The following is a 16,348-nucleotide window of genomic DNA, read 5'->3' as shown; positions in this document are numbered from 1 at the left end:
GAAGTTTGTTTGGCTCATCATCTTGTTGAAAGCTCTATCTATGGCCAAGTCTGAACCTCCTGGAAGAGCTAACTGTGTTTTGGGTTAAAAATATTCATAGCAGAATTCATTATGTATTGTTCACCAGAGCCCCTGAACCACCTGAGTGTATAGTTCTGAAGACTCCTGGTGCATTTTATGAGAAAATCTGGAGTGGGTTATTTCTTACAACACTTCTAAATGGCTTGTTTTTCATGAAAGTTAATTTTGAAATTTGACAACCACAAGAATCGGATCAACTGTGCATTTCTAAAACAGTGTTCTTTTCCCCCTTCTTAACCAGTCTCCTGAGTGTATTCTCCATTCTCCTGGCAAATTCTGTATACATCTTTGTTATGCCGCTAAATGTGCTTAATGTATTTTTAAATGTTTATATATTTATATATCCATTACCTTATTTGTGCAGGTCAAAAACCATCTATCTCTTGTGTGCTGAAAGCTCTTTGAGTTTTTCCATGGTAAGATAAGACAAAGGGGTTTTACATATGTGCAACCTCAGACCCCCCCCCCCCCCCCCCCCTTTTTTTTAAACAGACAATTTGTTTGCATTTATTTAAAATATTCCATAAGGGAGTCAATAATTCTGGCACAAATATTATTGAGAGAATAAACTATTATTTCAAAAAGTAGTAGTTCTAATGAGAATTTTTTTGTTAGAACAAAAAATAACTAGTTTCTCCTATTGTTTGAGTGGAAAGTAATTAATGTGTGAAATGTTCATTTTATACAACCTTATTTTATGAAGGGTGCCAATAATTCAGGAGGGCACTGTATATACAAACACACCCATGATTATACGCTCACTTTTCACATGTCTACACAAAATTAAATTCTCTAGATCAAGCACAAGGAAGACCTTTTCTTAACTATAAAACAACACACAGTTTTCACTTGGTCACTGAAATTACAATTAGTCCAACAGAAAGTATCTCATGCTCCTATATTGCAACTCATGTATTTACAGCCGGCTCGCTGGCTACCGGTTGCTCAGCACCAGGTTGGGTATCTCCATAGTGATGAAACATGAAAGCAGCAGGCACAGAAGGGTGCACACTAGAACACTAGTCATCTAATGGCAAGCTCTGAGATGAGCAATGGGTTACCATGAAGTCTTGGTTTAAAAAAAAAAAGGCTAGAAACAATAGGGAAGGAATGTGGAATGGGCTTTAGGGTATCCAGGTGAGAAACTGAAAGCATGAACAACAGATATGTGATATAAGTGATGTGTGAAGAAACCCGTACTTAATGTCCTGAGGTAAATATGATGACATTGTGATTTTTCATGCATAACTCCATCAAGGTGACTTTATGTGCAGCTCACTTAATGCACATGTATATTTCACAACTTCGGTCTGAAATTGGCCCTGGCAGATAATGCTACATTTGGAGCAAAAGAGAAAGAATTACACTTCCCAACAAGAGGAGGAGCCTCACTGTACATTCATTCATTAGTTCACCTTCAGTAACCACTTTATCCTGGTCAAGGTGGTGGTGGAGGCCTATCCTGGGAACACTGGGTGCAAGGCAGGGATACTCCCTGGAAGGCCAGTCAATCGCAAAGCATCACACACATCAGTCTGCACATTCATTAACACCCAAGAGGAATTTAACACAGCCAGTGACATGTTTTTGAGAAGGGGCATAAAGTGGAGAACCTGGAGGAAACCCGAATGTACACGGGAAAACATGCACAAAGACTCCACACAGTCAGTAACCTGAGCTCAGAATCGAACCAGGGACCATGGAGCTCTAAAATGTCAATGCTACCTGTTACGCCACCAGTTGTAAACACTAATTTTGGACTGACTGAACAAATAACACATGTTACAGTGCCTTATCTTCAAATGGTTTAACCAACCAGCTAATTTAATGCAGGAAATATGTGATCCTTTAAATTTAGAAACTACCAGACCCTCCTTTATAGGCATTAACTTCAAGCCCATGGCTTCTGTAATATTTGATTACTTCACAGTACTTCACTGTGATTGGGTTTTAGCCATTTGATTGTTCATTTACTCCTATAGTTACAGTTGTTGCCATTTTGCACGAACCAAACTTTAGAGTACAGACAGATGCCTTGACATTAAGCTATTCTGCCGAGGATCTCCTGACACAACTTTGAATTCAATGGTTCATTTTTAGAACATTGTTTGTTTTTAGTACATTGTTTTAGAAATGGAGGCCATGAGATACCAAAGATACTGAATGCTATGCCTTACAGATGGAATTATATTTGAGGTTGGTTTTCTTATCTCCAAAAACAACGCTGTTTATGTGTGCCTAAAACATTTGTCTCATTTATCTTCAGGATATTGTTCCAATATTCATGTGGAACATACTAGTGCTCTTCTGTAAACTACAGACGGTCGACAGTGTTGTCTTTGGAAAGCAGTCAGTATCCTTTATACTATAGCCATTCAAGAACATCATTCTTGTTTTGTGTTATTCTTATGACAGACCAATGGATCCATATGCTTTTTTAATAATAATACATGTGGGTGATCTATACATCAGAATTGAGAATTCGAATAGAAATCAAAAAAGACTGATGAATAAAATCTTTGATGCAAAGTTCTGTTACCTTTGCCTTATCAGCTTCTCTTCTGAATATGATCTGAGTAAACAACTGTTGTTCATATGACAAATCCCTTATACCATGTCTGGCTTCTGTTTACTCTGAATTTTTTTTTGTTGTGTTCACAGAGCCCAATGCCCCTAAATAACAAATGCAGTCATATCTTAATCCTTTATGACTCTTTGACGTATTTCATTATATTTTACGCAGGAAGTAAATATGTGTAAATCACAATGCCTTTATGATTGTTTTCAGGGTTGAGCTGCTGAGTATGCATAAAGACATACATAAGATGCTGTGCGAGTTTCAGCCTGGAGCTATCATTAGTGCAAAACTGACCAAGACAGATACGTTACACATGAGGCAGCTGTTCTGTTGGAGAGCTCATATTAAGCAGCTGCTGATTCAACTTCCTCTGAATTTTATCAGCTAAATGTACCTTATCTGATGTCCAAACATACACACACACATTCATCAACCACAGCTCAGCGGACAAGCCAAAATTACTAGTAGCTTTCATCTCATGGATACAAAAGGTCCTCGATGGGCTAAAGCTCGCTTGCATACCCAATGAGCTGAGACGCAGGGAGAACTTGATCCACCTGGGCTCGCTGCCCACACCACAGAACAGCAAACTACTGAGCCACAGGTGAATGGCAGAGTTGGCCAAGTGAACAGAAGCCTCAAGCACTGCACAGGATCAGCAATGGCAGTGAACTGTGGCAGTGCCTCTTAAAGAAGACCAGACAGGAGAATGAGGAGAGCTTGGACATCATCCAGCACTCAACCCAGCTGCCAAATGCATAACAATGCCCAATTGACAGGAATAGACAGGAATGTAGCAGGGATACTTAAAGAAATATTTTGCCTATAATATATAAGTAGACTCCTGCTCTCTATTTCAGCATTTGTGGGACATGGTATATGGTATCATGAGGTCATGTATGTTGCTAATGGAAACACAGAAGACGATGAAAGGATGGGAGTGAGGGAGGGTTTGTGTGCATGTTGTGTGAATTAAGTGATAGCAAAGAGAGGGGTGGAGGAATAAGTGGCTTTGACATTCCCTTAATTCAGAATCTGGTGCTCTCATGTTTCAACATGCGAATCTTGGCGATCCCTTTGGCCCCGCGGTACCCGTACCCCTGGTGCTGCTCCTCCAGTCACCGAGCACTGCTGCCAGACGCGGAGCTGCCACTGGAACTGGAGCCGGTGGAGCTGCGATCCTCAAAGACAGAGATCTCTATCTGAACCATCACAGTCAAGGGTTACAACAGCACATACAGAATTCTATGACCAGTCCTAAATGCTGAATGCACATGATATGCAATAAAATTCTTTTAATCATTTGCATTACATTGGGTGATTAATACGAATTATGGACAGATGTGTTATTCAGGCATTTCACTCATTGTCTAATGATTGAATATAAGTAAGAAATAAAATTCAACAGAGTCTGCTGTAATAGGAAAAAAAAATCCAAGGAGTAGTGTTGTGACATGGCCTGACACAGTTTTATTCCTCTTATACCACCACTTTGGTGATTTGCTTTCAATTATAATTTTTTAATTTAATGATTAGCAACATGTCTTAGCAATGTTTTAACCATTTATAATTACATTTAATATTATGGAACATTTGTAAGACAAGCTATTGGTATCATTTACAGTCATTCCCTCACCAGCCTCTCTTTTTTCACTCTCTTGAAAATACTAAGGCAAAAAAATAAAAAATAAAAAATGCAGTAGTTGCTGAGAAACCTGAAGACTCTCCTGAAAACTTATTAACCATTACAAAGTGCTCACACCTTAGACTCCTTGCATAAATAAAGATCTTTTAACAGAACCTTATCAATGATTTTATGTCAACAAGTGTTAGTTTATGTGAAGCATCTGCCATTGAAGTCCCTGTGAATGAGCTGCTACTATAGAAATGATAAGGTATTAGAAAGAGCGCATCTCTTTACCCTAAACCCTGTCATTTAGATTACAGCCATTAATACTGATAGAACTTGCTGGTTCAGAAAATGTATACATGCCATCAGATTCCAGAATTCAGCAGTGTTGTGGTATAAAAATACTGTATCATATCTATGTTTAATCAGTTTCAAATAAATTAGAAATTATTAGATACACTGAACTTTCTGAAAAAAAAATCTTGAAAAGTGAAGATCTCTTTTACAATAGCAGGCCAGTACTAATGTGTCTGTTTGAAGTTTCAAAGCCCTGTGATGAGTTGTTGGTGGTCAGCGTGGAAAGTCCTACTCCAGACCATTGGAACCGAGGATAGACACAGTGACAGCACTGCCAGGCATGTTTGATGGTCCACTGGAGAGACTGTCATCTCCTAACAAAAATAGCCCCAAATTACACAATTTCAAAGAAAGTTTCTAGATGACCACTAGCACTTTCTGGTTAGAGAACTTTACCTGGAGACATGTGTCCAAGAACTAAGCCACATAAGTAGAAAGACTCTGGTTTGCACATCATATGATAAAGGAGCAAATCCAGACCTAGTATCATTTTTTATTTGCTGATGTACTTCTAAATAGGTGTGTAATATCTGAATAATTTCAAACATTAATAACATTTAATTAAGTTTGATTTATTCACTTCTTCTGTCTGGAGTATTATTGTCTCAGTACAAATCTCAACATGCCTCAAAAGGCATCTGAGCCTGGATTCTTACCAAGGACAGCTTATTTCATTCTAGCAAGAACCTGTGGGTAGTCATAGATGAACAGATCAAATCTTTTGCAAATCTTTTGCAGACCTTTACAGATCAAATCTTGTAATCATGTGATCTAAAGATCTTGGAGATTTCTCAGGAGCTCCTGGTATTCATTATACCATGGCTAGATTCCTGAAACTCTCCTCTGCTCACCCTATCAGGTTACACTGTTAAAACACTGCTGATGATCCAAAATGTAACAGCATGTCTTGTCTTTAGTCGACCAAATGTACATATTACATCATTTTCATCTCAGTCTACTGGCTCACAGAAGCTGTTTTGCATCAAGTCTTTCTCTGCTTTCTCTGAGATAGCCATATATATAAAGGATACCACTCTCATGCCCCTCTCAATAGGGTCAGTGATAAGAAGTCCTCGGGGTGCATAGATGTTCTCATTCTGCTCCTGAATATACATGGAAATCTTTTTTAAGACCTGCATAGTGACAGAGACAAGGGAAGGACATAATAAATGAGATAACTAAATCACACAACTGAGATCCTTTAGAGGAAAATATCTCCCTGGAAGATGTGAGGCTTTCAGCCTGGTTTCCATGGAGCTCTGGAGAGCTCACACACTACATACACACACTACATACTATGTACTCCTTTTTTCACTTCATCACATAATCAAAGATAATTCTCTTAAGGAGTGAGATAATATATATTTTTTTAACTCTGATAAAATTGGATTACAGCAAATGCCAGTATATAACTTTTAGGAGAGCTATTTTAGGCATGTTTCCAAGAGGAACTGTAAGCATTTATTTGCACACTAAATTGTTAGCACTATTTTAAACCTCACTAAAGCCTAAAAAGAGCTTGTCTATGTGGAGTTTCGCATGTTCTCCCTGTGTTTGAGTGGGTTTTCTCTGGGTTCTCTGGTTTCCACCCACTGTCCAAAAACATGCAGGTGGGCAGATGTACCCATAGGTGTGAATGTGTGTGTGTGTGTGTGTGCATAGCGCCCTGCGATAAACTGGCATTTATCAGGTGGCATTTATCAGCATTTGGGGTGAATTCTCCTGCCTTACACCCTTGCACCATGATAAGCTCTGTATCCACCCTGAAAAGGATAAAGGAGTTACTGAAGGTGAATGAATGAATGAATGAATGAATGATGAATATAACCTAATGAGGGCTTGATTTAGACTGCCTTAGCATGTAATTTTTGATTTTGCAAGCAAATATTGCATCAGCTGCATGCCCTTTGATTTCCCACTGCAATAAGGTGAAACTATATGGTGTGACTTTTCACTCTAATAAAGAAAGCAAGGTGCTTCTGTGAAGATGCAGAGCAAAGACTTCATAAACTGGTCTAATGAGTTTAATGAACATGAACTAAACCTGTACTGATTTATGGCAAAGCAGCTAGTTTCAAGGAATTTTTTGCCATGTGCATATCAGTCTGTCAACTACAGATTCTTAATGAGCACAGTGATGTACTGAGCTTTGTCTAAAGCCTCCAACTAAGAGAATTAATGTCACTGGACTCTTCGGTTATAATTACCAAATTCTATAAAAACTGCCAATTTTAACTTTTATAAAGCTTCTTTGTCAAATTATTTGCTGTGTGAAAAGTCTACTGTTTTAAAGCATACCATAGAATTTATTAGCCAGTCATTTTATTAGACTTTTTATAATAACACCTCATGCAGATGAAATAAAATATTCTAATTTCATTATTTACTTTTAAAAATAATTAAATCGTACTTGAAATGAGATTAAGATCTGATCAGTTTTCTCATAAATCTGCTTCTGCTGTTCTAAAGTTTCTTTCAACTAAAGATTTTTTTTTTTGCCAGTATAAAATGAGACATTATGCTTTACTCATGTGTCCCTGGAAAGGCGGTCAAATTTAATGCTTCTATTAATCTCCCTCTATACCTTTATTAAGTCTTGAAGTTTAGGAGAAAGAACTCAGATATCAGTGATCTTAAACATAATTGTTCTTTTATACATTAAAATGACTCATTCTTTTTTCCTAGTTCCTTGACATGTGCCCAATTGTTTGTCTTTGATGAGGACGATGCTTATCAGGGTAGCTTTGGGCATACGTGCCATCCCTCCATCTCTATTCACGTGAGGCCTTCTGTCAGCTGAGGCATCAAACAAGAATTTTCTTCATGGGTGGCAGTTTATCATAGTTTATTTCTAAAGTGGGTTTGTTAAACAATGTTCTGCATAGGTTAATGAGATTCAACTGATGTGAAAATCAGAACAAACATAAACAAGACTGCTTCTGAAAGTTCTAAGCAAGAGAGAAGAGATAAAAGAAAGAGGATTAAAAGAAACCGGGCTTGTAGGAACATTTTGTTCATTTCATCTCTATTCCATCTGAATAAGGGGCAGGTAAAGCATAACTGAACAGGTTAATCAGGTGCCTTTTAGAATCTGTCACAGCACAGAACTCAGAAATTCAGGTGCAGTCACTGGCAAACAGGTGCAAGCAGTTCAGCATAGAGTCACAATGTGAATTCGTAGGTAAATGGAAGCAATTGTAAGCACGGCGTCTCTGAATACATCAAACATCAGAACATCTTTTGACGTGCATTCATAAACAATTTCCGTCTGCTCCTCTGAATACATGTGTGGTCACACCTGAATGAGGTAACACGTCAAAACCGAATTCAATCTTTACAAAAACATTGCAAGCTTTGGATGACTGAGGTTTCTCTTTCATCAAAGCTGGCTATGTGCAAGGACTTGAGCAGAAAGATAGTAACTGCTGATTGCAGGGTAAATGGGTTAAAAGAAGAACATCTCAATACCTTCTCATATCGTGTCTCCATGCAGAGGAATATAATGTAAGCTGACACACAGGCCAAGCAACCCTCCAGGTAAGACTGACCGCTGATCTTCTCAGCCTCTGCGTAGTAGTTATTAAGCGTCTTCACAGTGTCCTCAAACAGGTTCCGCTCAATCTGCAAAAACAGCCAATTCCTTAGTAAAGAAAAATTACACCTCAAGCCTCACCATCCTGGTTCCTGCACTCCAAAAATATCTGTGCTTACAATTTATAGACACTTTTACTGTTGGAATCAAGTCCAAGCACTCTAATATGAAATAAAGTACAAATAAACAAATAATAAATAAATAAATACACACTGACACAACCTCTTGAGCATGTACAATTTTACAATGTCTGCTGAGGTCATATGCCAAAATGGTCATTAAAAAACACGGTACACCCATTTTTTGCTCACACAAACTGGTAACTATAACTCTTCCTGAGCAGCTCTTTTATGCAATTCTGTCTGTGTGTGGATAATTTATCATCTTTGTCATATTTTATGAATGCTTCAGTGATTTTACCCCAGTGTTGACATGTGTAAAAGTCATCTAGCTTGTAAATATCATTCATCTTTCCTTTAGTTGCTACAGTTGAGATACCATTAGACATTTAAAAGACAGTATCCTTCCTTGAAGGCTTTAAGTTTCTCATATAAAAATGGATAACTTTTTTAACCGCTTGCTGGTATGTCTGTCAGATGGGTCTTTATGTTTCTCTCATTGCCTAAAATGTATGGAAGGCACAAATCTATCCATTCAAAAAAGATGTTAACCCATCTCAGGCAACTATCTCATTTTTACAGTGTTGGCTGCATTTTGCTCTTGTAACAGGGTCGATTAACAGTAATTGATAGTAACAAGGTTGAAGGTTTTTTTTTTTAGCATAAAATTATCTAATATGCAAAATGTGCTTAACTAGCATCCATTCTAATGGCATGTGGACATTAAGGACTTGACTGACCATGTCAGTCAATAGCACAATACTGCAATATCAGTGTGCATTGTTCATAACCTGTTAAATGGATACACAAATATTAACGAGAAAATAATGAGATTTTTGAAGTATTGTAATAATTTCAAAACAGATATAGTGGACTCGGACAGGCAAAATTCCAGTTTTCTAAGTGTTTTTGTTTTTTAATGTTTTAAGTTCTTATCTAACAATGTGCATGCGTTGCTGAAGAACAATTTACTTATGTTCAAAATATTTTTTGTAAACTTTACTTTACATGCAAATTTGTAAATATTTGACACAACTGGCACTCTGCAACTGGCAACTGGCAATCACGCTTATAGTCACCTCTATGATCCACCCACCCTGCTGTTGAGTTCTGCTGGAAGTTTGGTGTGGAACTTGCAAACGGTGCCCTCGCTGTAGTCCCTCTGAATGAACACCTTGGTGGCTAGTGAGGCAGTATGCCTCAGATCCTGAAGGTTTTGGAGCTACAACATACAAAAAAATACACATTTATTGCAAATACTGTATACACACAAAGTATAAATCATGATTCATATCTCTGCAATTTTTAAATTAGCACATTTGTATCATTATAGACCTGCGTATGTATTAAAAGCTGTTTGGATAAAGGATAAGCACCACATATACTGTAGGTGTGTGGAGATAACTGATTTGAGTGTCCATTTACCACAACACAATATTTACCCTTTCCTTCTTATAGAAAGAGCAGGATGTAGCATAAAACTAATATTACAGCACTGAATTATTCTAACAGTGGTGGCTGCAGGCAGATTTGAATAGTTCCATAAATTAGATATAAACTGTCTGAATTTTATGTCTAGAATTTCTCATTCCCAAGAGTAAGCATCCCACGTTGCACATATTAGAGCTTTCAACTGTACTAAAGAATGAATAAAACAAAAACTAATGTGATGTAACTAGTATATCTGGTGCCCTGGTGCTGATATATTAGACTTATGATCATTGATTCAATACAGATTTTCAAACTTGAATTTGATCTTTTCTTGATCAAAGCACAGCCGTTGCATATTCATTGTTAGAATATAAAACAAGGTTGCATAGCACCATATGCTCAACTTGTGATGAGAACCACTTTTAGCTACACATAAGTTCTTAGTTGCAGTGTTAATACTACCAGTGAAATGAGCTCAATGGCTTGCTGAAGCCCTGCTATAAAAATCCCCACACAGCCCTACGGAAATTTTATGAAATTGTTTAATGAGTCAGCTGAGAGCTCGCCAAAATGAATTCTCTCCATGTACTGTCTGTAGTCCAGATCAACTTAATGGATCATATAAAGAAATGATTTTTTAATAGATGCCAAAATCAGATTAAACACTAAGTCAACCATAAAACAAAAATTTATTTTCTAAAGCCACGAGGTCATAAGTATAATTATCTTATAGATAGTTGAGCAGTCTGTCTGTAGATAATGTTTACTTAATTAAACTGAGGATATTCTATATGCCAACCCTGAATTATATTATTACAAATGAGATATACTGTAGAATAGTTTTTTTATAGTTTCATCCTGAGGCTGAATTTTGAAACACTGGTCAGAAGCTTTGCAGTAAAGATATCTGGGACAAACAAGTGGCTCTGCAGGTTAGATGGCTTTGAGAGGCTGGTGTTCAAATGGCCTGGCTATAAGTGTGCTCATGTTCTCATGTGTTTTGCAGACCACTCATTCACCAAGCATTCAGCATCAAATCACAGACTGGCAAGCCAGCTGAGGGTAAAATGGCACTAACATTACATTCTTCACTTAAAACTGTTGCTGCCATCACTCTTTGGGATTTACACTCAGTAATGTTAAATCCACAGAAGCCTCAGAAATCGTAATACAACGGCCAACTCAGTACTGTTCCGTTAAAACTCTGGAAGGCGCAAATGTTGGTCAGGGATGTTACGAATATATTAAGGAATCTCTGTGGAGGAATATGACCAAGAGTAGCAGTGACTGAATTTAAACAGGGCTGACTGATGCTACAAACTGTAGATTTGGTGTTTACTTCCTGGTTGGTTCCCCAGTGGGTAACTGGGTGGAAGTAAATGTTTATGTTAATTCGTTTGTTCCCCTCCTGCTGTATCTGTTAGTTATTGGTTTTCACATAGTTATGCATCATTTTCTGTTTCTTAGCATTGTGCCGTATGTGTGTTTCTATGACTTCTTCCCCTTGCATCACTTCAGTTAGTACATAGCTCAGGCGAAATTGTTAGAATTTATCAATGCATAAAAGTTTTGTTATGCAGAGAAAGCAAATGCCTCTGAGTTGTGCATTCTCATCTGAGCAGCCATTACAAGCCCTTGAAGAACCATATGAAGTAGCACCCTTTGAGAAAGAACCCTTAAGCCGAGCTTACAATTTTGTAGCCATTTAAACACAGTTTTGCTTTTACTCACGATTTTTTAAATCGTGGCTATATCATGTGAGTATGAGACATTAAACTATATCTGATAAATGCGTTCAAGCGATGTGTCTATGGTCAGCATTCCCTTCTATACTGTAGTGTACCAGGTTAATGGTGATGGCCTCCTAGATTTGCATAAACAATGGTCTTATCAAAGGGTTTTTTTTATGTGCCAAAAAATGGAGTGAAACAGTTTGATGCCTAACTGGCATGTCATGTCATGTATCTTTGCCATCCATCAGGTGCAAGAATCTTTTCCACTACTAGATACATCTTTGTGCATGTTTGTGTATGTACACTACTTTCTGCTCCTTTAAAACGTAACTATTGGGCCGCCTTCAATAGTCTTATTATTTCATGTGAATGAACTTAGTCAGACAATAACTGCTCATTAAGCTAATTCAAAGTATGCAAAATTCCCCACATGCAGAGTAATGCAGCCTTACAGCCTTATTTACTAATATAAAATTAATTAGCTGATGATGCAGAAGAATACCAAAAACATGGACAGTAGTCTATCAAGAAGAGATTTTATAACAGAAATGTTAAGGAAGAACAGACAACTAGAATTAGAACCAACTTAGAGCATTTCACACTGAATGCAAGATTATGCGGTGGACCAAAGGAGGAAACACTTGGCGCATACAAATGATGCACTGAAATATGCATGATAACGACATACTGCACTGCAGAGTGTGAGATATAAAGGCAGCATTGGCATGAACACAATGTAGGATGACAAGACCATAACAAGCCTAAAGGCAGAGTGTGACAGTATTGTTTATGACAGTTTATCCGGGTCAGGGTTGTAGTAGATCCAGAGTCTATTCCTGGAACACTGGGCTTGAGGCAGGGAATAGGGCCTGGTTGGGGTGCCAGTGCCTTGCAGGGCACCACGCACACACTCATTCACGCCTTAGGGCAGTTTAGCTTCCAGCATGGTTTGGGAGGTGGGGGGAACCCGGAGCGCATGGATACACAAGTAGTACATGCAAAACTCTGCACAGACAGTAACCTGAGCTCAGGATTCAATCAGAGATCCTGGAGCTGTGAGGTGGCAATGCTACCCACTGTGCCACCATGCTGCTCTGCACACATTCTTAAATGCTTAAAATTCATGCTAGAAGCTATATATACTGGAAACTGAGAAATATAACATAAAAATAGGTTACATGGTGATGCATTGGGCAGCCTTGCCACCTCACAGCTCCAGAGTCACTGCTTCGATGCTGAGTTTGGGTTATTGTCTGTGCAGAGTTTCACAGTTCCTCCCTGTGTTTGCTTGGATTTCCTCCTGGTTATCTGGTTTCCTCCCACTGTCCAAAAACATGAATTAGGTGGATTGGCAATCCCCAATTGCCCCTAGGTGTGTGAATGTGTGTGCATGGTGCCTTCCAATGGACTGGTGTCACATCTGGGGTGAATTCTCCTGCCTTGGGCCCAGTGTTACTCCTGAAAAGTATAAAGTGGTTACAGAAAATGAATGATTGAACATAAAAATATGTCTGTTGATGTATAATCAGCCATCAGCAATATAAGCTAGCATATACAATATATGGGCGAAAGTATGTAGACACCTCATCATCACACCTATATGTGGGCCTTCCTCAAACTTTTGCCAAAAAAGCTGGAAGCACATGGTTGTATAGGATTTGTACGCTGTAGTAATTAGATTTCCTTTCACTGGAACTAAGTGGCCCAAACCTGTTCCAACATGACAATGCCCCAGTGCACAAAGCAAGCTCCATGAAGACAAGGTTTGCCAAGGTTGGAGAAGAAGATCTCGTGTGGCCTGCACAAAGCCCTGAGAACTTTTATGCACCATAGCTCAGAACAGCTCCTCACCAAGACAGAACCTTATAATACCAAAGACAACTTAATACAGATGGTTAAATATAAACACTTTGTTGAGTGATGATAGTATGAGTAGAAACAGCTACTCAATAACATTTAGATTACAAATAAGAAGGAACTGACATCAGACCGAAATCTTGAAGACAGATCACAGTTATAAAACAGAAGACCCAAGTCTTCTTTATTTACAGTACAGAAAGTGCATTCGTTGTCATGTCCATGAACTTTGTTAGACACACAGAAGCAAGATGATGGAGTATGTTGTGAACTTCTACATTCTGCATGGCAAGTACTATACAGTATTCACAAACAAAAGTGTGTCAAATGTATACCAAAATTTAACTTATTTTTATTAGAAATGGAGTTACTGAAAAAGTCCTTAATGGTTATTATTAACCAAAAAATGAAACATTATTAAATTTTTGGAGATGTACTTCACAATGTAATGCCCTGACTCTACATACCCAAATATTATGGATCTCGAATTTGCTTTTCAGAAAAAGGAAGATAATCCTTCATCTTTTTTTTTCCCCCAGACTGTGTGTTTAGTATGTTAAACAATATTTTTTTAAATTTAATCTTTACTTGTTAGTTGTCAACCATGTGTTTCAATCTAATGTTCAATCTAATGTAACATTCCTTTAACTTCGTAATAATAATAATAATAATAATAATAATAAACATTTAGACTACAGGGCTAAGAATTAGATTACAGGAATTTAAATTCCCATGCATGTTAGTATTGTCATGTGATAGCTTATTTACTTAGTTTACTCTTTTCTTATTGATTTTTACAGGATATTTGTCACTTTCTCGTCCTGTAGCTACACGTCTTATTACTCGTAGTATATAAAAGCTCACCACTATGACATCACGATGAGCGCTCAGACAGGACTCCCCAGAGCGGTGCTTCCGGTCACGTGATTAAAGTCAAGACAATAACAGGTGCACTCTGTCTGAAAGCTCGATTGTAGTTTGATAGCATGAGTTTAAAAATCCTATCGCTGTTTGGATCTTCCTGTAGAAGAAACTAAACACACACTCAATGAAACCGCTGTCCACAGTGCTGACAGTTAAACCTCTAACAGTTCCTCATTATATATATATATATATATATATATATATATATATATATATATATATATATATGTATATATATATATGACGTCAGCCGTGTCTGTTCAACAAGATAAACTGCTGATTCTGATAGATTACAGTGTACCTGAAACATAGTGCTATAAAAACGCTTCCTTGGGCAACTTCACAGAAAATAAAGAGCAGAAAACCTTTCTGTTCAACCGTTAAGGTTTTTCACGGACATACCAATACGAAAAGAAGCGAAGCATACAGGTGTAGCGTGTGTGTGTGTGTGTTTGTGTGATAAACAGCATCTTACCTCTGTCGCCATGTTGCCATGAGCCGGAGTCAGAGTAAAGCTGCTCGACTCGCGTGAGGATCAGCTGCGGATTGAGTCAGCCCGCGCGCGCGCAGGGTTAAATCAAGACGGCGTGCGCGCGCGCGCCGTGTATAGTGTCAGACAAGGAAAGGGGATTCTAAGAACAAAACAACGTTTATTTTTGGTCCTCAGGGTAATATATACAGCAGTTTCCTGTAGGAGAATTGGTAGAAAAGACACAAGGCACAAGACACAAAGAGCATATATACCGTATATCCCCATAGTATAACCCCCCCCCCCCTTTTTTTGTTGTAGTGAGTGTGTTGAATTAGCACCTGCAGTAATAGTTTATGCCCAGCAGGCCTTACAGCAAATGTTCACTGAACACTGCGGCTTTTACTGTATAAAGAAATTAATTAGCTGCAGGTGATCTCCTAAAAACCTCACTGTTACAAGGAATAATATTACCACATACATCTGATTCCAGGCTGTTTAGCTACTTATAATTCAGATACTTTCAAGTTTTTTTCACCAGCGCTGAGTAAACCGACTCACGTGTACAGTCAGGACCATAAATATTTGGACATTGACAAAGTTATTGCTATTTTAGCTGTCTACATTATATTGGATTTGAAATTAAATAATGAATATGATCTCAAAGCGCAGACTTTCAGCTTTATGGTTGCTCTTCTTCGGCCGCTCCGGTTAGGGGTCTCCACAGCAGATCATCAGTCCACACATTTGATTTGACACAGTTTTTACGCCTGCTGCCCTTCCTGACATGACTCTCCCCAGTTTTTATCCAGGCTTGGGATCGGCACTGGAATGCACTGTTGTGTGTAACCCTAGTGGCTGAGGTTGGTTCCCTGGCCGGGAAGTGAGAGAGTTGAGGCCTACCCACTGGTCCTGCAGGAACCCAGACTTTCAGCTTTAAAGTGAGGGTATTTATATACAAAGTGGGTGAACAGTGTAGGAATTACAGCATTTTTTATATTTTTTTAAGAGACCAGAAGTAATTGGACAGTTGGGTGCTCAGTTGTTTCATTGTTCCAATGAATTCTGAAGTGTATAGGACCTTACTATCTGTTCTAATTCCGTCAAAACTCATTGAACGGCACTTCAGATTGCAGATGGGCAGTGATCCAAAGGATATTTCGAAAGCAACCCAAAACTTTTTTTTAATGCAAAGAAGTGACCCAGAAGAAAGCTAGAGTAAAGGCCTGGCAGAGCATCACCAGAGAAGAAACCCAGTATTTGGGATGTTTATGGGTTCCAGACTTCAGGCATTCATTGACTGCAAAGGATTTGCACCCAAGTGTTAAAAATGATAATTTAATATGATCATGTTAGTTTGTCCAATTACTTTTGGTTCCTTAAAAAAGGACCAATAATTTTGTCATTGACAAACAACTTTTTTTCTTTTTATTATTATAATTTTTTCATCTTCTCCAATTTTTTTGCATCTTGTTCAGTGTTTAACTGTGGTTATTCCAGTCATGATATCACCTGGACACAATCAAAAAGTCAAAAGCATAATGGCTTTGAAAAATAAAACCTACATCAAGCTAAGC

General features: G+C 38.1%; 1 protein-coding gene across 2 annotated transcripts; it reads right to left on the bottom strand.

The window, feature by feature from the left end:
• Positions 1–547: 547 nt before the first annotated feature.
• Positions 548–15,025, bottom strand: golga7bb (golgin A7 family, member Bb). Of its 2 annotated transcripts, XM_026932491.3 has the most exons (5): positions 14,778–15,018; positions 9,454–9,579; positions 8,115–8,267; positions 5,678–5,779; positions 548–3,861 (listed from the first exon to the last, which is right to left on the bottom strand). In XM_026932491.3, exons 1-5 carry the CDS (start codon positions 14,787–14,789, stop codon positions 3,778–3,780), a joined length of 477 nt encoding a protein of 158 aa, XP_026788292.1. In that variant the 5' UTR covers positions 14,790–15,018; the 3' UTR covers positions 548–3,777. The 2 variants fall into 2 exon arrangements, with proteins under 2 accessions (XP_026788292.1, XP_026788298.1); XM_026932497.3 differs by lacking the exons at positions 548–3,861; positions 5,678–5,779 and adding an exon at positions 3,880–4,960 and having other exon boundaries at positions 14,778–15,025.
• Between the last annotated feature and the right edge of the window lie 1,323 nt (positions 15,026–16,348).

The sequence above is a fragment of the Pangasianodon hypophthalmus genome, chromosome 3 (genome assembly GCF_027358585.1).
Source record: "Pangasianodon hypophthalmus isolate fPanHyp1 chromosome 3, fPanHyp1.pri, whole genome shotgun sequence".
Classification (NCBI taxonomy): domain Eukaryota; kingdom Metazoa; phylum Chordata; class Actinopteri; order Siluriformes; family Pangasiidae; genus Pangasianodon; species Pangasianodon hypophthalmus.
Note: the sequence above shows the minus strand (reverse complement) of the source record. Positions and strands in the feature narration are given on the sequence as shown.